At 40.8% G+C, this 23,135-nt stretch overlaps 1 protein-coding gene across 1 annotated transcript in view; it reads right to left on the reverse strand.

Annotated features, from left to right (window-relative positions):
• SETX (senataxin) overlaps positions 1-23,135 on the reverse strand; it is a 64,354-nt gene that overhangs the window by 19,250 nt on the left and 21,969 nt on the right. Inside the window, exons 9-13 of the mRNA XM_065878749.1 lie at positions 17,614-17,713; positions 10,049-10,222; positions 7,699-7,931; positions 5,926-6,092; positions 5,094-5,251 (exon numbers count right to left, since the gene is read on the reverse strand). Coding sequence (XP_065734821.1) covers positions 5,094-5,251; positions 5,926-6,092; positions 7,699-7,931; positions 10,049-10,222; positions 17,614-17,713 — 832 coding nt within the window. The remainder of the gene's footprint in view (positions 1-5,093; positions 5,252-5,925; positions 6,093-7,698; positions 7,932-10,048; positions 10,223-17,613; positions 17,714-23,135) is intronic.

Genomic DNA, 23,135 nt, shown 5'->3' on the forward strand with positions numbered 1-23,135 from the left:
AGTCACACTTAGAGATTAATAAGAACACTGTCAGTTTCTGTACATAATAACTATTTCTAAGCAAATATATTAACAGTCAGAGAAAGGAGCTAACATGAACTATTAATCAACCAAATACCTGGAACTGCACTAGAGGTCCCACACACATTCTTTTAGATTTGCTTCATAAGAATCCTATAAGGCAAGGACCTATTTCCACCTAATGAAAGCTACTGAGGTTGCATAAACAGTACACTGCAGAGCTGAGATTCTATTACACTAATGCTTCTCAAACTATGTTCTATACATCACTCCATGGTAAAATGTATTTGGGAAATGGCGAGTGAAAATAAAACAAATTTCTTGACCATAGGATATTTCGAAGATGAAGACTTTTATCTATTAATACATGTCTGAATTCCCCAAACAGAATCTTACGCGACCATCATATGCTTTCTGCAGGATACTGAGAACCAAGGTTTTGAAACTGCTCCACATCACAATGCCACTCCAGGATCTAAGGGACACAAGAAGCTGGAAATTCTGGAATACGGTAATTCCAAAAACTGTCAGCATCATTTAACTGGCTTATTAACCACATTTTAATTTTAGGTTAGCACATTTCAGGTATTATTTAATCTAACAATCTCCCACTGCTTCACTGAACTAAACTATAGCAATCATGCAGCGTTTATTAGCTCTTATCCCAATCTGACACATCACATACTTGTTTGCTAACTCCCTCCACTGAATCCAAGTCCTATAAGAACCAGGTTTTGTTTTGGTCACTGCCTAGAACAGCAGCTGGCACGTAAGTACAATAAACGTATGTTCAATGAATAAATGAGCTCATTATACAGCTGTCTACACATATTTTTGTTCCTAGTTCAGCTCATTCTTCTAAAATTTGAAGCCATCTTCTCTGACCAACATTTACTTGAAGGTTTCAAAATTGCTAACCTGTGTTTCTACCAGAAAGGTGGATGAGATTTATACCCACTATAAGCACCTAAAAATGCTCCAGAAATTAAAACAGACATCCTTTAAAATGCAGGGTGAGCTCAGAAGGATGTAAGAGAAATTCCTAGGGGCCAAAAACAAAGAGAAAGGTGAAAACCAGAGGTGAAAGCCCCTGAGCTGCTGTGGCTTCCCTGGAGGGAACAGGGTGAGGGCTGGTCACTCTCTAGGTGCTTAGGTGTTTGTTTTTTAATTTACATACAATAAAATGCAAAGATTTAAAAACCCTTAGTTCTACGGAGTTTGACAAATATCTACAACAGCAAAACTACCATTCCAATCAACATATAGAAATTTTATAATGGGGGCTTGGATTTTAAAGCCCACTAGAAAGCAAGAGGGCATGGAAGAGGTGGAGGGATGAAAAAGACATGAATCTATCTTGGCCTGGGCTTAGCTGGGAAAAAAATAAACTCTCTTCGAGGACTTTCCAACTATAGGCCCATGCCACATGTGGACTTAGAGTCTAAATACATAATACAGAGAATGACAAAGGTGACCCAACCAAAATACAGGTGAGATTTTTAAAATGAGAATACAGTGAACAATGTTATACCAATATATTTGAAAACCTAAGGTGAAGTGGAGATTTTTCTTGAATAATATGAATTAGCAAAACTCACTCAAATGTAGAAAACTTGAATAAACCAACAAATTAAAGACATTCAGCAGACAGAAACTTATCCATCTGTCAAAAAATAGACAAAAAACAAACAAACAAGAAGTCCCCCCAAAAAACAACACTAAAAACAAATTAACCTTCAAGTAACAGGTATTCTCTGTCTTATATGAAACATTCCAAATAAATGTCTGTATAACTTCATTTTTAAAGTCTGTATAACTTCAATACTAAAACCAAAGATATGACAAAGAAAAATTACAGGCTGGCCTCATTTAAAAAAATCAATAGCAGGGCTTCCCCAGTGGCGCAGTGGTTGAGAGTCCACCTGCCGATGCGGGGGACACGGGTTCGTGCCCCGGTCCGGGAAGATCCCACATGCCGCGGAGCGGCTGGGCCCGTGAGCCATGGCCGCTGAGCCTGCGCGTCCGGAGCCTGTGCTCTGCAACGGGAGAGGCCACAACAGTGAGAGGCCCGTGTACCGCCAAAAAAAAAAAAAAAATCAATAGCAATCCAGCAATGTGTTAAAAAATAATAGTACACAACCAAGTTGACCTTATTCTAGGAATCAAAGATATTTTCACATTAGAAAAGCATTGTAGGGAATTCCCTGGCAGTCCAGTGGTTGGGACTCGGCACTTTCACTGCCGTGGGCCTGGGTTCAAACCCTGGTCGGGGAACTAAGATCCCTTAAGCCTCGGGGGAGGGAGGGAAGGAAGGGAGGGAGGGAGGGAGGGAGGGAGGGAGGGAGGGAGGGAGGGAGGGAGGGAGGAAGGAAGGAAGGAAGGAAGGAAGGAAGGAAGGAAGGAAGGAAAGAAAAGCAGAATTCCCTGGTTAGGACTCTGCTTCCATTGCTGCGCGGTTGGGGGGAGGGGGGATATGAATGGAAAAAAAAACTGCATGCAATAAAATTCAACACCCAGTCATTAAAAAAACCTCTAATTAGACGGGGACTTTTTTAACCTGATAAAAGGGTATATACCAAACCCCAGAAACAAACATCACACTTAATGGTGAGATGTCCAAGGTATTTCCTTAAAGGACACCCAGGACCACTGGACATAGTGAAAAGAAGCAAAAATGAAAGTACTGAAAAAGAAGAAAAAAGCTGTCTTTACTGACAAGAGACTTCATTTCCTCTCTAACAAAAAAATTTAAAAATCCAACCTAGACACGACACTTGTGCCACCTTCGTCCCAGCCTTCTTGTGTTGTCAACCCACACCTGAAAAAGTGCTTATTAACCCTCCCTCAGGGAAAGGAAAGTGAAAACCGCGTGGGAACTGTTCTCGGTTGTATAATTTGATACAACCACTTTGGAGCAGAACCGGGCCCTATCTAGAGGCTGCACAAATCCTTCAACCCAGCATTTTCATTTCTACGTATATATACACTAGACCAGTGTTTTTATAAACTCTTTTGACCGTGATCTATAGTATGAGGTACACTTCACATTGAAAGCCAGTACACTCATACCTCACCAATAAAACAGGTTTCACAAAACAATACTTACCCCTCACTACCTACACTCTAATCTTTTCTGTTCTCTTCTATTCTATCTTATCTTGTTTAAGTATGCTGGTTCTGATCTCCCTAAACTGATTTCACAATCCACTAACCTAGTCACAAGCCACAGTGTGAAAGCACTGCCCTAGCAGCCTGTATGAATACTCAGGAGACGTGAGTAAGTACACAGTACTCCAGTGTGCTCCCTTCAGCTGCTGTATAGTACAACACAATACAACTCAGTCACTGCAGTAAACGTTTTCATCCTGCACTGGAGAAACAGGCACAAGTACAGGAATAAAGTTTGAAATAACAACAACAACAACAAAAAATGGAAAAGAACTTACACTGCTATCAATGGATAACGAATAAACCGTGCACTCATATGATGAAATGCCCTATAGCGGCTGACATGAATGACCGCATCCATATACAGCGAGACATAAGGCCACAGTTCCCACAAACATAATGGTGAGTAGAAAAGCTGCAGTTGACAATGCATTTTAAGTTTTAAAAGCAAATGAATTCTACATGTAGCTAATACATATGCAATAAAGGAAACACGTGTGTGATCCCTCCGAATAAAGACGACACATCCCACCTGCTCTTGCAGCTGGTGTGGCCATGGGACTAAGTTCTGGCCAAAAGGAAATAAGCAGAGGTGCTACTGGCAGCGTCTCAGAACTTTTCTTAAAGCACGGCTAGTATATCTGTCCCCTTTTCCTTGCACTTGCTAGATGTGACTACTGGTGCTGGAGCAGCCATTTCTGACCGTGAGGTGAACTAAGGAGTGGGGGGGTCACACGTAGTAGAGCAACAAGGTAGAAAGACCCTAGGTCTCTGAAGACTCGGAAGCAGAGTCATCAGGCCAGTATCATCCCTCAACTGTCCATCTCTGGGCTTCTGAGTAAGAAGGAAATAAACTTCTATCATAGTTAAGCCACTGTACTTGGAGTGTCTATTATTTGCAGCCCAACTGAATCATAACTGATTTAGGTCACTGCCAGGTAACCTCAAGGAAAATAAAATTTGGTTAGGGAAGACAAGATACATGTGCTTAGAAGAGCAGCCCGACCCAGAGCCACAACCACGCCACTCAGGATGGCTGGTGTGAGAGCAGGTGTTAAGGTTAAGTGCACAGAAATGACTTTACACATTCACTCAAGCATCCCGAATCCTCGGTGGCAATGCTCTTCAATCTGTCAACTGTACTGAAAAGACTTATCCCTGTGGTATACTTTACATCTCAACTCTTCAGCTTCTCCACCTATAAAATGTAGATAGGTTATTTATTGCGTGGCTCAGAGGATTACTCTGAGAGTACTGACACGTACTGAGCACTCGGTAACCATAAGTGATGACTGCTCTAGCTTTTGCGTCACTAAACATCTACTAAGTCCCAACTGAGTGCCAGGCACTGTTCCAGGCACTGGGGTTACTACAGTGAACACATTTTTAAAAGCCCTTGCCTTGGTGGAGCTCATTATATTCTAGCTATACTGAACCATCCATGGTTCTCTGGCTTCTGGTCCTTTTTATTTACAGTAAGTTCCATGAGAGTCCTCTCCCCACTTCACGGCCTCATTGCTCTTCCAAGTTTCATCTTAGATATCATTTCCTCTAAAAGTCTTCCCGAACCCTTACACAACTGAATCAAGGGCTGCTCTAAGGTGTTTCAAACTACCCACATTTTACTCCTATTATAGAGCTTCTACCTTTACAGTATGATTGCCCACTGATCCATCCACTTCCTGTCTCTTTGAGGGTTTCACTGTTGAAACCTCAGTACATAGCACAGGGCCTGGCACAGAATAAATGCTCCAAAATATTCATTAAACAAACCAGTAAGTACACATAGGCCACAGCCTCAAGTAGAAAAAATTACCAGAACTGGCTTGCTCTTTGTCATCCAAGGTTACCCACACTAAACATTGAAAACAAAAACAAATTAAAAGCCCACATAAGTATCATACCCAAAGGATTCTTCTTGTCTTTACACTTCTCTTTGAATTGAAGGATAATTTTTTTCATAAGTTCATCAACAGCTGCATTGGAAGGCGCACACACAAGGACACGGTTTTGTTTGATTTTGGCATTGGAGTTCTCATCTGAATGTCCCCTCCTCTGGTTCGACAATTTGCACCAAACAAACAAACAAACAAACAAAAAATACTGATGAGCTCTATTATGCAGCGTTATAGTTCTTCTCTACTGCCACATATATTTGAAAGTTCCCCTAATAAATAGTTAAAAGTAAATAAAAGCACCCACATCTTACATTGATGTTAAAAAATTACTCTGGCAGGGAATTCCCTGGCAAACGAGTGGTTAGGATGCGGTGCTCTTACTGCCAAGGGCCCAGGTTCGATCCCTGGTCGGGGAACTAAGATCCCACATGGCGTGCCCGCCACCCCCCCCCACCAAAAAACTACTCTGGCATAAAATTTTATCGTAACTTCTCTGAGCCTTACCTTACTATCCACTTATTTTATTCAATGTTCAAAATGTAGCCCAGAAATACATTCAAGATGGTCTCCTGGGATTAGCTGTGACCTATAATAAAGCCCGAAGACCACCATTCTAGCCCTTAGCATTAGTTTCACACAAGATAACATTTTCTGTTCCTTTTATTTCTTATAATCTTCTCTACCTCTGCTACCGCTTTATCTGATATAGTTCCACACAGTATCAAAAAGATACACATAAGTGAAGGGAAAAAACGCACTTTAGTACTTATTTACACGTTAGTTAAAGTAAAACAACATACTCAATTAAGGGCACAGATGCCCTCGCGCACACTCTACCTCTGTCAGTAGGCGGTACAGGAGGCCCACAATGGTTTTTGATTTTCCTGTCCCGGGTGGTCCATGAATCAGACAGATCTTGGCAACTGCTGGGGAGTGTTTCACCATGGCATATGCAGTTTCTATTGCTTTCTTTTGGTCTTCATTGAAATCTCTTAGGTGGGCAATCTATACAAAAGACATTAGTGAGAATGAGTGGTTCTTCCTGTGAAGGCACAGGAGAGCAAGAGAGTGGAAGGCATCTGTTTGAATCTGCTGACCTTTGTCAGACAGAAGCTTTGGTGATGATCAGGCAAGACCCCAAAATGACCCTTAATCTAAGAACCACTTTCACTACTGGAAAGAGCTACTGATGAGTGTCTACAGGCCTCAGTCCACCTACAACTACAACAACTATATTTTTATTTGTGATTCTTATAAAGCTGATCACAATAAATTGTTTTGCACTTTTTTTCTTTTTATTCTGTGGTTCTTCCCATTTTAGTCAATTCTCTCTTTAGACAGTAAAAACATTCCAAGATTTCCTTTCCTAACACAAGTCATACAATCGAAAAAGCATGGATTTTGGGTCAGATTTGAGTCTACACCTCAGTTTCACTCAAAAGCTAGGTCTCTAAACTCCTAACCTCTCTGGGCTTCAGCCTTTGTCAATCATTAAATCCGGGATTCCTTAGAGGGTGAGAACTGTAGTGGAATAACTGAGGATGGAAAGCAGACGTGACCCATGAGCCACCCCCCCGCCCCAGCAAACTGGGGGCTGGCGAATAAGCCAGAACTGCAAACAGTCCTGATTGCTTTGAGCACCCCCCGACCCCGGCAAACCGGGGGCCTGCGAAGAAGCACTGAATGCTTTGGACACTGATCCATGAGATGTCCTCAGTATAATCAGAGTGGTGGGAACGCGAGGAAATGTCCTTGTGCTGCTTCAGTATAATCAGAATAATGGCGGGAACCCTGTGCTGCTTTTGCGCTCAAGGACGAAGCACGGCAGGTGCTCACGAAAGCCAATTATTGCTTCTATAATTAATAAAAACATAGGTTGCTGCTTTGGCACTTCTGAAATGTTAAGAAAACAAGTCTTAAAGTGTAAACCTAGATAATGCTTTAATAAAAGCTACCACAGCAGGACAGACGGCGCTGTTCTGCCCGAGCCAGCGGCAGCCCTCTACTGCTGGGCTTCGGCACAGTTCATCTCGTGTGATGAGCTGACTTTCGGCCCTGTCCTAAGGTAAACTACAACAAGAACTGACTGAGAAAATGCATATGAAAGCCCTAACACAAGACAGGGGTTCAAATAACATTCCTTTCCTTCCGCCTGTCTCTGTGTTAATTTCCTGGAACTTACACACAACTCTTACAACAGTGAGAAATATGTGTTCACACAAAATCACAACTTCGTTGTCACACTGGCAACAATACCAGTCAATGCTCCACTGATCATTCAAATGCAAAATTCATTCCATTAAACCTACTCTTACTCCTGCATTTAATCACCTAACAAACAGTTAAGTAGGATGTTCACCTCACATTTTAATGTTGCTCTTCAAGCATATTTTCAATTCCTTTTTGCACTCTACCTTTTTTCCTGAGGTAAGCTGACTAACCTAACACAAAGAACTACTTTGTAATATTAAATATATCACTGGGCACACATGGTGACTATGTCTTTGTTGTAGACAAAAGGGAATGTGTGACAGATAAAAATAACATGATGCTTTAACATCCTGACATGAAATGTTCTGACTTTCCCTGTTATCAAATGACTATCACTCACAATTTTCTCAGATGCTGTAGTTAGTAAATCTTTTGTACAGAAGTCCATGGGGTTTGGATTCAGAACGGCTCTGGCCAGTTGGTTCCGACCACTCAGCAAAGACATGGCTTTCAACTTCCTTTGTGTAGTCACCAGAGAGCTGATTACAAGACATTTCACGAATTCATTTAAATTGACTGGTAAATTATGTTGAGTCTGGATGGAAACGGAACACTCAGATTTCCCATTATGCACTATTATCAAGAAGGAGAAAAGGCAATTTCAGTTACCAGTGAATAAGTGTCCAGTTAAAAAGGTTACTCAGAACAACATGTTTTGTAACTTTTTTTTTTCTTTTTTTTTTTCTTTTTGTGCAGTACGTGGGCCTCTCACTGTTGTGGCCTCTCCCGTTGCGGAGCACAGGCTCCGGACGTGCAGGCTCAGCGGCCATGGCTCACGGGCCCAGCCGCTCCGCACACGTGGGATCTTCACGGACCGAGGCGTGAACCCGTGTCCCCTGCATCGGCAGGCGGACTCTCAACCACTGCGCCACCAGGGAAGCCCTGTAACATGTTTTTTATACATCATTTAAATAATTTTCTCACAAGTATCTACTGACTGCTTCCTAAGAACCAGGCAACGTTCCTGTCTTCTGGAGGCTTGTTTTTTAGAAGAAGGGGGCAGATAAGCAAATAAACATGTCAGGTGACGGTAAGTGTTAGGAAAAAGCCGAGAGGGGGGATGAGGAAGTGATGAGGGTTGTGAGGGCGTGCTATCGTAGACAGGAGAGTCAGGGGAGGTCTTCCTGATATGATATTTGAGCAGAGACATGGCATTATGTGAGTGAGCCATGCCCGTAACCAGGGGAAGTGGGTCACAGGCAGAGAACCAGCAACTGCACAGACAATGAGGCAGCGAGGTGCCTGGATTATTTTCAGAACAAAGTGACATGCGCTAACTCACACATGAATCACTTATTGAGAATGAAGAATAAACTGCAATGGAAAAAGACAACTTAAGAGGCTAAAATCTAGGTAAAAGTGAATGGTCGTGTGGGCCAGGAGGTAGCAGGAGAGGTGGCGCTTGGATGTAGGATATATGGCAAAGGAAGATCCGATAGGATTTCCTGATGCATTAGATGGAGCGTGTGAGGGAAAGCAAGACTCAAGGATGACTCTGAGGTTTTGGGCTGAGCAACTGGAAGAATGGGATGGAGGTCCCAACTCCCACATGCTGAGTTGGGAAAAACCGAAGCAACAGCACATGTCAGGCAGTAAATCAAGTGTTTCTTTTTGGAGTAGGTTTGAAATGTCTAATAATCTCCAAATGGAGATGTCAGATAGTTGGATGCATGAGGAGTTCAGGGAAGGAGACAGAAACCGTTTCTAAATCTTAGAAACAGAACTTTGGCAAATGTAACCACTTGTAAGAGTTGAAAGCACAGGTGAAGCTATATATCCCTGTTGCATAAAGGACTGAGCTCTGATCACACAACAGTAAACATGGCACACCAGTTATGATGCGGCACAATGGTAAACTCTAACAGCTCTGTTGCTATTTTTAAGATATGATGCAAAAAGGTGAAGGAATAATGATCACATATTCTCTTCACATAACAGGGACTAAGAGAGCAGCAATGTCAAAAAGGCAGCTTGGCATATATCAAGCGTGTGGACTTCGCAGTCAAACAAAATTAGGTTTCAATTCTGGACCTAGCGTTTAATACTAAGGATGTCTTTGGATAAGTTACTTAACATCTCTGAACTCTGATTTCCCAATGAGCAGGGAACAAACCATTCTGCTTTGCAGGGCTCTGGGAAAAGATGATAAATGTGCACAGGAAGGACAGGGCACACTGGCTGGCACATAGTCAGTAGTCCTTAAATTCAAGCTAACATTATTTTTGTTATGCTACCTTAGGGAGAGAGGTCCCTACAACACGATGGATGGGAGTGATGAAACAGTAAACCCCTCCAGTTGCCTTACAATTAGTTATGTGTTTGGTCTGCTCATCAATAATTAGCCACAAAACCAAGGCTGGAATGTGATTTAACAAACAGATGGTTTGCAAATTGTCTGTTTTATAACAAACACACTGACAGACGAAGGAATTTACTAGAAGGAGAAGACATTACAAAAGAAAGGTTTTAAATCCTAAGTCTAAAGCAATAAATGCTGGGCCTTTTCCAGCTGAGTCTAGAAAAACTAAAAGAGGACTCTGTCAACCTAGCAAATACAGTCTGGTAAACATCGAGCAAATATACATCTGGTAAATGTATAGCAAATACATGGCTAGTAAAGCCTAATTTAGAGGGAAATTAAAAGATGAGCTGCTGACAGATTTCGCTTCAATGTCTCATTAGGTACTTACTGACTGAAGTGCGGCGGAATTTATGAACATAACCACAATAATATTCATAGGGATCTTGCATGCGATTTCTCTCTATGTCCTCCTCCTCTCCATTTAGTCTTTCAGGAATCAAAAACACCAAATCATTTTCCTTTGGATGAAGCTGTTTAGCTAGTTCACATTCCTCAAGATAAACTATAAAACAAGAAATCAGCATTTATTCTAACAGAATTATTTTACATGAGATTAAAGGATATTAAACCCTTTTACTAAGTTCAAGCAAGTATACAGCACTAGTGGACTTTGTACATACTTCAAAATGACAGTCTAAGCTAGTCAGCATTGTCAAATATTGATCACACAGTATTATAAAAGTCTTCTTAAAAACTGCTACAAAGCCAAAATACATGAAGTCATAATATTAAAAAGCAGCTAATAAATTTCTTTTCCTTGAAGTTTATCTTAGTTTTTAATCAAGAAAATTTCACTTTTGTGCCCTACTTTGAAAATCCCAAAAGAAAATCTGGAAACAGATCCATGTACACATACGAATTTTGAGCCTACTAGTGGCATTTCAAACAAGGGGGAAAGGACAGTAGTAAAATAAATGGGGCTGAGAAAACAGAGCAAGATCTAAAATTAAAAAGTTCAGTACCAACTGCCAAATCCAGCAACAACATACTGAACCAAAGCACGAAGTACTAGGATTAAGTAGACTGAACTACTAAGTCAAAAAAGAATTTTAGGGCTCCCCTGGTGGTGCAGTGGTTGAGAGTCCGCCTGCCGATGCAGGGGACGTGGGTTCGTGCACCCTGGTCCGGGAGGATCCCACATGCCATGGAGCAGCTAGGCCCGTGATCCATGGCCGCTGAGCCTGCGCATCCGGAGCCTGTGCTCCGCAATGGGAGAGGCCACAGCAGTGAGAGGCCTGCGTGCCGCAAAAAAAAAGAATTTAAAAAATGCATCATGTAAGAAATGTCTATTTGAAGGCAACAGAGACCAAATACAACAATGAAGAATTACTCTGTTGAGATCCAGAACAATGTGGAAATCCATAGGGATCAGCCCAGTATTTTCCCTAGAAACATCTGAACTCTTCAGGGAGTGGGCAGCCAGGAATTTGAGCCGTACCTGGGATAGCCTTGTACAAAAAAAGAGATAAAAACTGGAGTCCAGGGCCTGCACAGATAGAGTAGGCATCCTGGTAGCCCTCAAGCTTCAGGTTGGGACCATGAAGGACTACACCCAAGAATGAAGGCAGCTTCAATTCACCCGAGTACTTCAGGAAAGCTCAATTCTTTAAACCAGATTAAGATGATCCCACATTGCTAGTACTCCCAGAATCCTGGCAGAAGCAAAGAAAAATCCTCTCTGGAAGAACACATCCTATCATCCTAGGCCTCTGATTATTTTTTAAATAACTTTCCAAAGACAATGACCAACATATTAGAGATAAGCAAAGCACCAGGAGAGAAGAAATACATGAACTAGTAGTATCAACAAACAAACAAACAAAAAAGGGCTGCACAAGGCACTACACAGAGTACAGTCGTACAGTCCTTGAATTGGTTCCAGAACCCCCGCAGACACCAAAATCCTCAGATGCTCAAGTCCCTTATGTAAAATGGCGTAGTATTTGCATATAACCCACGCACATCCTCCAGTACACTTTAAATCATCTCTAGATTACTTATAATACCTAATACAATGCAAACGCTATGTACATAGTTGTAAATCCAACGTGAGTGGTATGTAAACAGGTGCTGGTGCATAGCAAATATGTTTTTCTGAATTCTTTTCCCTGAATATTTTCAATCCACGGTTGAATCCGATGATGCAAATCCCGCAAATACAGAGCACCAACTGTATGCCTTACACAGTTTAAAATACAGAGTTAAAAAATACACAACAATAAGAGTATACGCAGTGGAACAGATAAACAGGGTTGAAGTTTTTAAGATTTTGCCTTACCTATGGAGACACTTAAAGTATCGATTAAAACTGTAAGCTTTGAATTATGCACGCTGTTAAGTTTTCACCTGAACTACTAAATGGCAAAAGAGGTAAAAATTGAGGTATAATTTCCAAACTAAAAGAAAAAAATGAATGGTTCAAAGGTCTCACATATATGTAAAGAGTATACTCTAGTTCTGCCAGTTTTTTCTTTACATATTGTATTAGGTATGCAAAATGGTCCTATCTTCTGTTAACTGAACTTGCTATCATTGTGAAATACTCTTTTAATCTCAAATAATGCTTTTCTGCCGTAAAGTCTATTTAGTCTGGTATTAACAGAGCAAAACAAGTTTCTTTTAGTTGGGTTTGCATGAGTAGCTTTCTCCAATCTTTCTCTTCCAACCTTCCTGTATCCTTATGTTTACATGTATTACTTGTTAACAGCATATAACATGCCAATACTGATCTTGAAATAACTTTTTCTACCCAAAGATACAAAGGCTACTTAGAAAATCACAAGCTCACATACAGGATAAAAAATATAGATGGTATCGGTTATATCAGGTAGCAAGAGAGCTCTCAAAGACTAGTAGGGTCCTGTCTAAAGGGCTCAGGAGCCAACCTGAAGAAGCCAATTACAAAGACTTGAAACAGAAGTGTATTTAAGTCCATGTGTTTGTAACGAAAAAAATTTTTTTTAAAGTTCACTGGTCAACCCAGCACTTGCAGAGAATTAAGTCATCATTTTGAAAACTGGTCAGGAGTCAAGTATCAATACTTATTCTACCCTTCTTTATAAAGTATACTACTGAGTAATCAAATAAAATGGAGCACTTTCTCTTTATAGAACTACAACAGCTAATAAAGAAATGATAAAATAAAAATATCACCATTTTGTATCCTTTAGTAAAATAATTAATCTAGGCATTAAGGATCAACGGTTATAGATATTACAAAAAGAGAAATTAAAGATCAAGCACCTCCTGATAAAGGAACACACCAACCCCAGCTATGAAATAGTTTTGCCAAAAATATTAGATCAAATGAATCTGATCAAGCCTCTAGATCCAACTATCAATTTACAAGAAATACAAAGGACTGAAAAACATACTAAACACCACCAGGGGGATGCTATCAGCAAGACACAGACAGTAATTCTACAGGGTCAACAACACAATTTCTTCAACAAATAAATTACAAAGGGGGGGGGGAAATCCATGAAGGAGACAATTATAATTGAAGAAGACATATTAACAATGTCAATGAGTGGACCTAATTTGGATCTTAATTCAAACAGGCTGAAATAAATTGTTCTTTATGAGGAAACTGAAAACTTGAACACTGTCTAGCTATCTAATATTAAGAAAGCACGGTTAATACTTTAGCAACAAAATAATGTTTTACTATGAATTTTTAGGTCCATATCTTTTAGAGATAGTCACTTAAATAATTACAAATGGCACCAAAAGAAAAAAAATCTAACCAATGATGATCTGCAAAACCTCTCCCTAGAAAACTGTAAAACATTACTGAAAGTAAACCTAAATAACTGAATGTATGTATCTTATTCAAATCAGTATTAGAAAGATGTCAATTCTTAACAAATTTCCACATTTTTTTTTTTCTCTAAAACTTACATGGAAATGCAAAGGGACAAGAATAGCCAACATACTCTTAAGGCAAAACAAGGTAGGCGGACTTGCTCATTAAAGTTTATAATAAAGCTTAATTAAGTAAAATTAAGCAACGTGATATGGGCAGAGAGGTAGGCAAATGATCCAATAAAGAAGAAACGAGTCCAGAAAAAGGTCAGTACATTAAATGGACACTAGATTTATGAAAAATATGGCACTGCAGACCATGGAGAAAGGATAATCTTTTCAATAAACACTACTGGGGTAATAACATCTCCATTAGGGAAAAAAATGAAACACGGCCCCTATTATCTTACTCGTGTACAAAATCCATTCCAGGTTGGCAAAACAGTGAAGCCTCTAGAAAAGGGATTGGCAAACTTTCTGTAAAGAGCCAGATTTTTCTTTGCAGGCCACATATGGTGACTGTTGCATATTCATCATAATCTTTTTTTCAAAACCTTAACAAAGGGCTTCCCTGGTGGCGCAGTGGTTGAGAGTCCGCCTGCTGATGCAGGGGACATGGGTTTGTGACCCGGTCCGGGAAGATCCCACATGCCGCGGAGCGGCTAGGCCCGTGAGCCATGGCCACTGAGCCTGTGCGTCCGGAGCCTGTGCTCCGCAACGGGAGAGGCCACAACAGTGAGAGGCCCGCGTACTGCAAAAAAATAGAAAAAAAAAAAAAAATCACGATAAATTGGAAATGGTTAAAATTCAGAGGGTTTCCCTGGTGGCGCAGTGGTTGAGAGTCCACCTGCCGATGCAGGGGACACGAGTTCGTGCCCCAGTCTGGGAAGATCCCACATGCCATAGAGCAGCTGGGCCTGTGAGCCATGGCCGCTGAGCCTGCACATCTGGAGCCTGTGCTCCGCAACGGGAGAGGCCACAACAGTGAGAGGCCCGCGTACCGCAAAAAAACAAAACAAAACAAAAAAAACCTTACTCTTCCGCAGTATAAAAACAGGATACTGGGTAGATCTGCAAGCTGTGGTTTGCTGACACCTGTTCTAGATGTTAAAATAATATATTTATGACCTGCAGCAGGGAAAGGCTTCTTAAATGAGGCACAGACCATTAACCGTAAAAAATACATAGATGCGTTTGTTATGTTAAAAAATAAATTCTAAACAAGAATAAAATAAGAATTTTAAAGACATCACTAAGAGAGTCATAATGCAAGCCAAAGTGAGAGAATGGTTTATATCCAGATTATATAAAGAACTCGCTACAAATCAGTAAGAAAAAGACAACTAACAGAAAATGAACAAGAGTCTTTAATAGGTGCTTCCCCAAAGAGGTTACTTAAGCATCTACTAAATATACGAGAAGGTGCTCAATCTCACTGATAGCCAGGATAGTACAAAATAAAACCACAAATGGCCATCAATACACACACATTGCAATGGCTAAAATGAACAGCACAATCAACACAAATGTGTTGGCACAGACATGGAGCAACGTGACTTCCATACGCTGGTGGGGGCGTGTCATTTTGCATGACTGGCTTGGCGTTATCTACTTTTGTTAAGCTCACACATAATACCCTGAGACTCTGAGACCCACTTCAGGAGACAGACTCCACAAAAACGCCCTCGCATAACATGAAGAGACACATGAATGATCATAGTAGCATTATTCATAAAATGCTGTGTGTAGAAGCAGGCCTGAGGCTGCTATCATTAGAAAGGCCTGCTTACAACGTTGGTCCCCCTTGGAATCTGGGAACTTGGATTTCCGGACACCTCTCATCATTTGCTGATGAGAATGGCTCACTGTACCTTACCTGTTTGCCAAATTTTTTCTCTACAGCTTATGTCGAACACCCACTTTACTTGTGAAAAGTCATGAATTTGAGCTAGGCAGAGGGTGTTTTAGGCACTGAGTGTCTCAGCTTCCCTGGTAGGTAATGTGTCACACCTCACTACTGGGAAGGTTAAGTGCGTCCTGTGTGACTTCGCTGGGAAAGGACTCTTGGAAACTTGCTCCTGGTTTGCTTTTTCCCTTGGCTAATTTTGCTTTGTATCCTTTTGCCACAGTAAGTCATAGCCATGAGCATGAATACAATTCCTGTGAGTCCTCCTAGCAAATCACTGAACGTGGGGATGGGCTTGGGGAGCCCTGACACACACACCTAAACTGCTGGAAAAAATGTCCATTAACGGGAGTTCCCTGGCGATCCAGTGGTTAGGAGGCGGCGCTTTCACTGCTGTGGCCTGGGTTCAATCCCTGGTCAGGGAACTAAGATCCCACAAGCCACATGGCACTGCCAAAAAAACTTCTTCAAAATAATAATAATAAAAATGTCCATCAACGGTAAAATTGTGACATAGTCACACACTGAAATACCACCACAGCAATGAAAAAAAAATACCAAAGATGCACACAAAACTGATGAATTACGAAGACATGTTACGTGAAAGAAGTCAGACACGAGAGTGTTATGTGATTCTATCATACCATCAAGATAAACGGCAGATAAATCAGTGATTTAAACATTAAAAAGAAATATAAAACTACTACAAGAAAATATGGAAGCATTTATCTGATTTCTAAAACCAACTGAATGGTAAAGAAATAAATACGGTATTTTTGAACATGTGAAGATAAAAACTGTCTGCCTCAAAAACTGCATGTGAAGCTGAACAGCAAATAATGAAATTGAAAAAAAATTAACAATGCACACAAATAAGAAAACAACCTCCCTAACAGAAAAAAAAAAAGGACAAAAGGCATCAACAGACAATTATCCATGCCCCCCAAAGAATACAAAAGACCAATAAAGATTTGAGGACAAAAACTACAACCTCAAATGAGATACATTTTCCATATAAAACTGGGGGAAAAGTTTAAACTAGCAAATGAGAAGAGATACATTCTTATGTTAGAAGTGAAAATCGTATTCTTCTTGGTAGACAGAGGCAATATGAATCAAAAGTCTTAAAATGCACACACTGATCTAGCAAAGGGATTTATTCAGTGTAACAGTAAAAAACCATAAATAATGTACATGTCTAACTAGAAATTACTGGTTAAATAGAACTATGGAATATACTTACAATGGAATAACTACATACAGCGAACATGCTATTATTATTTATCTCTAAAAAGACATTTATAATAGATTAAGTGAAAATAAGTCAAATGTAAGCTTCATGAAGGTGGAATTTTATGTTTTCATCACAGCTACATACCTAGCATCTAGAATCATACACTATCAGGTAGTATAAAGTCAGTAAATATTTGCTGAATAAATACATGAAAACAGTCACTTAGGTAAAATAACCCTACCAACCCCCCCACCCCCTCCCACCCCCACTTCACTCAGATGAGTAGGAAGTCTAACAGTAAGATATACACTACTATGTTCATAGGATTATCTCTGAATGATGGGAACTGTGAGTGATGTTTATTTTACTATTGGCTAATATTATCTGAATATTCTACAGTGAACATATAATACCTTTCCCCCCAAATATATGTACATGCTTTTTTCCTTAAGTGAATCTATGGAGTAGGATGGATTGCAAGGGGGAAGGAGGCAGACGGAAAATTTATACGTTTTATTTTAAAGGGTTCTAAATGCTTGGTTTATTTATAACTAAGACATAACCGTGACACGTGCTCCAGACCACTCATGAAGTGAGAGCAGAGACGGCAGAGAGATTAACTCAGAATCTGTACGCACGATCATGTCAACGCCCCCTCCGCCCCCGCCAGTCAAACTCCCTCACTCACCTTCTCTCTCCCTTGCCCAGCATCTAGGGACACTTTGGCCTGTGGTATTTTGATTGCACAATGGTTAAAACCACGAATTTTATAACTGTCCCAGTAATTATTCTCATTAATTAAAGACTTTAAACATATTCTTAGTAAGAGGTTACAAATTCACCTTAGGAAACCTATATCCCAGAAAATTCAAACAATTATTATGTTCCCTCAAACAGCAATCACCAATTACTATATGATATAGCCCAAGTTACATAAGAAAGAACTTACCCACAAACTCCCACTGTTTTTTATACTCAGAAGGAAATTTTCGTAAATGCAACTGATGGAATTTCTCTTTGTTTGGAGAGCTGATCCATTCCTGTGCCACCTACGCAAAGCAAAAAAAGCAAATTAAGAAAGCAAAAACATCTGAAAAGCCAATGTTAAACAGCAAAAATTTCCAAAGTAAGCAACCATAAAATCCAGAACCTAGAACTCCTGTGTGACACAAACATTAAAAATTAATTTGGGACTTCTGGTTTCCAGCTTGGCATTTAAGGAACTTAGAAGTCACCACTCCATCCTAACAAGTAAAAAGAGACAAAAAGGTAGATGCAACCACAACTTACCAGAGCAGAAAACTCTTAAGTAGAAACCTCCATGCCAGGAGGAAAACCTGAACTGGATGTGACAAACTGTTGGAGGCTCGGCATGAACAACTCTCTTATATAGGGGGACCCAGTCATAAGAGGGACCCCACACTTTGGTGAGTTTTACCTCTAGGAGCTCTAACAGGCCCTCACAGTGAACACTGGAGAAAATTCCCTGTGTGCTTCCAGCGGGGGTGGGGGGTGGTGGGGGGTGGTGGGGACTGGGGAAAAGGAAACATTCTGAAATACACCAGAGCATTCTTGACCTTCTTAACAAGGCCTGATCTATGAGAAGCTATTTTACCAGAGTCAAACTTGCTGGGGTTTTATCAGAGCCTAACCTACTTGAGGGAAGAAAACCAGCTCCAGCCCATTCTAACCATCCTGTCTCACCCAAGGAGGTGGGGGAAACTAAGAAGCATGTGGTGTAAAGCTCTCAGTCCAGAGGCAAAGGCTCACTGAAAGAGTGACACCTTATCACAGGACTGTGGAATGAGCTTCCTTCCCCCATACCTCATTTCTGTATCACTAAAGGCCTATTTACCGCTGTTCCTTTTATTTAGTAGATTATGACCGCCTTGCAACAAAAAATTACAAGGCATACTCAAAGGCAAAAAACACAGTTTGAACAGACTAAAGAAGCACTAAAACCTGTCAGATATGGCAGGAATACTGGAATTATCAGACCAGGAATTATTTTTTTTTAAACTATAGTTAATACACTAAGAGTTTAACGGAAAAAGGAGACCATGAAATCATAGATGGGTAATGAATGAGATGTAAAGTAGAAAGAATCAAAAGGTAATGCTAGAGATCAAAAACACTGTAACAGGGCTTCCCTGGTGGCACAGTGGTTGAGAGTCCGCCTGCCGATGCAAGGGACGTGGGTTCGTGCCCCGGTCCGGGAGGATCCCACATGCCGCGGCGCAGCTGGGCCCATAGGCCATGGCCGCTGGGCCTGCGCATCCGGAGCCTGTGCTCCGCAACGGGAGAGGCCGCAGCAGTGGGAGGCCCGTGTACCGCGAAAAAAACCAACAAAACAAAACACTGTAACAGAAATGAAGGAGGCCTCTGATGGGCTCACTAGTACACTGGACATTGCTGAGGAAACAATCTCTGAGCTTGAGGCTACAGCAATAGAAGCTACCAAAGCTGAAGAGCAAGGAGAGAAAAAAAAAAAAATGCAAGGAGAAAAAAAAAATGGGGGAAAAACACACACCCCGGAATATCCAAGACTGTGAGACAATGACAAAAGATACAGCATACACATAATGGGGATACGAGAAGAAGAGAGAGAGAAAAAGAAGCAGTATTTGAGGCAATAATGACTCCAAGACCAAGCAGAAGCAATGCCAGAAACTACACCTAGGCATATCATATTCAAACTTCAGGAATATGAAATATCAAAGATAAAGAAAAAAATCATGAAAGAAGCCTGTGGGAAAAAACCCCTTATCTATAGAGGAGGAAAAATAAGAATTACATCTAACTTCTCCTCAGAAACCATGCAAGCAAGGAGAGAGTAGTGAAATATTTAGACTGTTGAGAGAATAAAACCTACCAACCTAGAATTCTGAATCCTGCAAAATTATCCTCTAAAAGTGAAGGAGAAGGGCTTCCCTAGTGGTGCAGTGGTTAAGAATCCGCCTGCCAACGCAGGGGACAAAGGTTCGATCCCTGGTCCAGGAAGATCTCACATGCCACGAAGCAACTAAGCCCGTGAGCCACAACTACTGAGCCCACGTGCCACAACTACTGAGCCCGCGTGCCACAACTACTGAAGGCCCCATGCCTAGAGCCCGTGCTCCATAACAAGAGAAGCCACCGAAATGAGAAGCCTGCGCACTGCAATGAAGAGTAGCCCCTGCTCTCTGCAACTAGAGGAAGCCTGCGCACAGCAATGAAGACCCAATGCAGCCAAAAATAAATAAAATAAATTTACTAAAAAAAAAAAAACTCAACAGTAAGAAAACAGACAACCTGATGAAAAAGATGTGCAAAAGGCCTGGACAGACACCTCACCAAAGTAGATATACAGACTGTAAATTAGTATATGAAAAAATGCTCCATATCTTATGTCATCAAAGGAATGCAAATTAAAACAATGAGATACTATTACACACCTATTAGAATGGCCAAGATCTGGAGCACTGACAGCACCAAATGCTGACGGGGATGTGGAGCAGTAGGAACTCTCATTTATTGCTGGTGGGAATGTAAAATGGCACCATTACTTTTTTTTTTTTTTTTTTGGCTGAGCCACATGGCTTGTGGGATCTTAGTTCCCTGACCAGGGATCGAACCTGTGCCCCCTGCAGCGGAAGCGCATAGTCCTAACCACTGGACCGCCAGAGAATTCCCAAAATGGTAGCACCACTTTGGAAGACTGTTCAGTGGTTTCTTATGAAACTAAACATATTCTTACTGTAGGATCCAGCAATAGTGCCCTCAGTATTTATCCAAATGAACTGAAAACTTAGATTTACGTTAAAAACCTGCACGTGGATGTTTACAGCAGCTTTATTCATAACTGCCTAAACTTGGAAGCAACCAAGATGCCCTTCAGTGGGTGAATGGATAAACAAACTATGGTACAACCAGACAATGGAATATTATTTAGTGCTAAAAAGAAATGAGCTATCAAGCCATGAAAAGACATGGAAGAACCTGAAATGCACCTTACTAAGTGAAAGAAGCCAATCTGGAAAGGCCACATACTGTGTGATTCCAACTATGTGACATGCTGGAAAAGGCAAACTATGGAGACAGTAAAAGGATGAGTGATTGCCAGGGGTGAGATGGGGGAGGGGTGAACAGGCAGAGCACAGAGGATTTTTAGGGCAGTGAAAGTACTCTGATATTAAAGGACTGATACATGTCATTATACGTTTGTCCAAACCCTTAGAATGTACAAATCAAGAGTGAACCCTAATGAAAACTATGGACTCTGGGTGGTAATGACTTGTCAATGTAGGTTCATCAGTTGTACAAATGTACTACACTGGTAGGGGATGTTGATAATGGGGGATGCTATGCAGAGTTTCTCTAGCTCCCTGCAGCTAGAGAAAGCCTGTGTGCATCAACCAAGACCCAACCCAACCAAAGATAAATAACATAAATTTATATATATATAAAAAGAGAGGTACTGAGTACTATCTCCAAAATGTGTGCCCAATGCATTCACTTCTCTTTATCTCCAAAGCTGCCACCTAGATCAAGCTACCAGCATCTTTCTCCTGGGCTACTGTAATAGCCCCCGACAGGTCTACTGCATCTATGCTTACCTTTCTACAGTTACTCTCTAATGAGCAACTAAGAATGTTTTTTTTTTTTTTTAAAAAGTAAACTACTACATATTTCTACTCCCCCAGCCTAAACACCAACCAGCTAAAAATTCTCCAACATCTTCTCACTGTACTGAGAATGAAACCCCAACCTGCACTTACAGGGTTGTATACCATCCAGCTCTTGACTGATTTCTCCAATCTTACTTCATTTCCCTTTACCTCTAAGTTACCTTACTCCAGCCACATCAGCCTAATCTCTTTGCTCACACATGCTCAGTTGGGCCTACTTCAAAGCATTATAGTCTTGACCCTCCCCCCTCCTCTGCACAAAACCCTCCTCTCCTGGCTCTCAGCCCGATCTCAAAAGCAGCCTCCCAATGTCGCTCATCATATCAACCTGTTTTGTTTCCTTCACAGAACAAATTATAACTGTAAATTAGCTAAAAAACGGTGCAATCTCCCTATAAGGGGTTTGGGCACTAAGAATCACAGCTGGTACTCCAGAAGAGCCCCCTTTCTGCCTGCTCCTTGTCTACACAACCTAAAAAGCGCCTGCCAATTACACTCTGCATATACATGCATGCACACACAGGTAACAGAAGGGGACTGCAAACCGAAACTTTAAGAAAAAAGAGTATTCGCAAAAACTGACCAAAAAATTGGTCCCTGTCAAAACTGCACATTTATCTAATACTTTTGTGTGTTAAACGTAAGGATTAAAAACTAATATATCCTCTATCAGTCACATCAGTACACAAAAGACTCATATTTCTTTTTTTTTCCCCACACACACTGTATTTTATTTTTACAAGAGATGAATAAACTGACGCCAAGCATTGTAAATGGATGACCACAACAAAAAGCAACAATGACCGCAATTACCAAACACAAAACACACTCACACTATGTCGTAATATTGACATTCAGTCCAGGAATCCTCCACTGTAACAGCTCCTTTACTTTGCTGTGAAAATTGATTTGTATATTTTTTGCCTCTGAGTCCTTGTGGGATTTTTTTTTTTTTTTTAATTCAAGAGACTCATATTTCTAAAAGTTGAATTTGCTCGTTTCCCTTTGGGGCAAGGGATAATTCTACGCAATGTCATTGCATTCCACCTGCAATAAGACATAATAACTGGATAACCAAACACTGCATTTCATGTCCTAAAGAGGATACCAACCGCATTTTTGTCAAAGGACTCTAAACACACTTCAGCATTCCATTAACAAACAATATTATGAAGTCAAATTACATCCAAATGAGGGTAAGAAGCCTTGGCCCAAGACTGTGGTTGATGCCACAGTCTCTGGCTTATCAGAAAGAAGAAAAAATTAAAAGTAATCAAGGTATCTGAGAATTCTCTGGCAGTTCAGTTGTTAGCGCTTTCACTGCCGAGGGCCCAGGTTCAATCCCTGGTCAGGGAACTAAGATACCACAAGCCACACGTTACAGTGGGGAAAAAAAAAAAAGTAATCAAGGTATATTAATAATACCATTAATAAATGTGGGCCTATATAAACTAGAAATGCTAAAACAATGCTGTTTCACTACATGGTTAAAAAAAAAGGAACAAGATAAAACTTCGTGGTAAAGATGACAGATTGGACACGGGCATTTCCTTTCATTCCCCCTGAAACCCCACTAAAACACCCCAGGGATTTTTCACAACAGGATTAATTCATTAGGATGAAGAGAACAGAAGAGGAGGCAAAAGTATCAAAATCTGGGAAGCTGGTAAGCAGATGGATGAATGGTTAGCTAACTCAGCAAGTCCAAGAAGCTGAACCCTAAGCAGGAAGCGTCTGACATACACTCTAGAAGGAGGAGGGCTGAAGGGAGACTGCCCCTCCCTGCTCCTAGCAAAAAGCTATA

This window comes from Phocoena phocoena, chromosome 6 (genome assembly GCF_963924675.1).
Source record: "Phocoena phocoena chromosome 6, mPhoPho1.1, whole genome shotgun sequence".
NCBI classification, from domain to species: domain Eukaryota; kingdom Metazoa; phylum Chordata; class Mammalia; order Artiodactyla; family Phocoenidae; genus Phocoena; species Phocoena phocoena.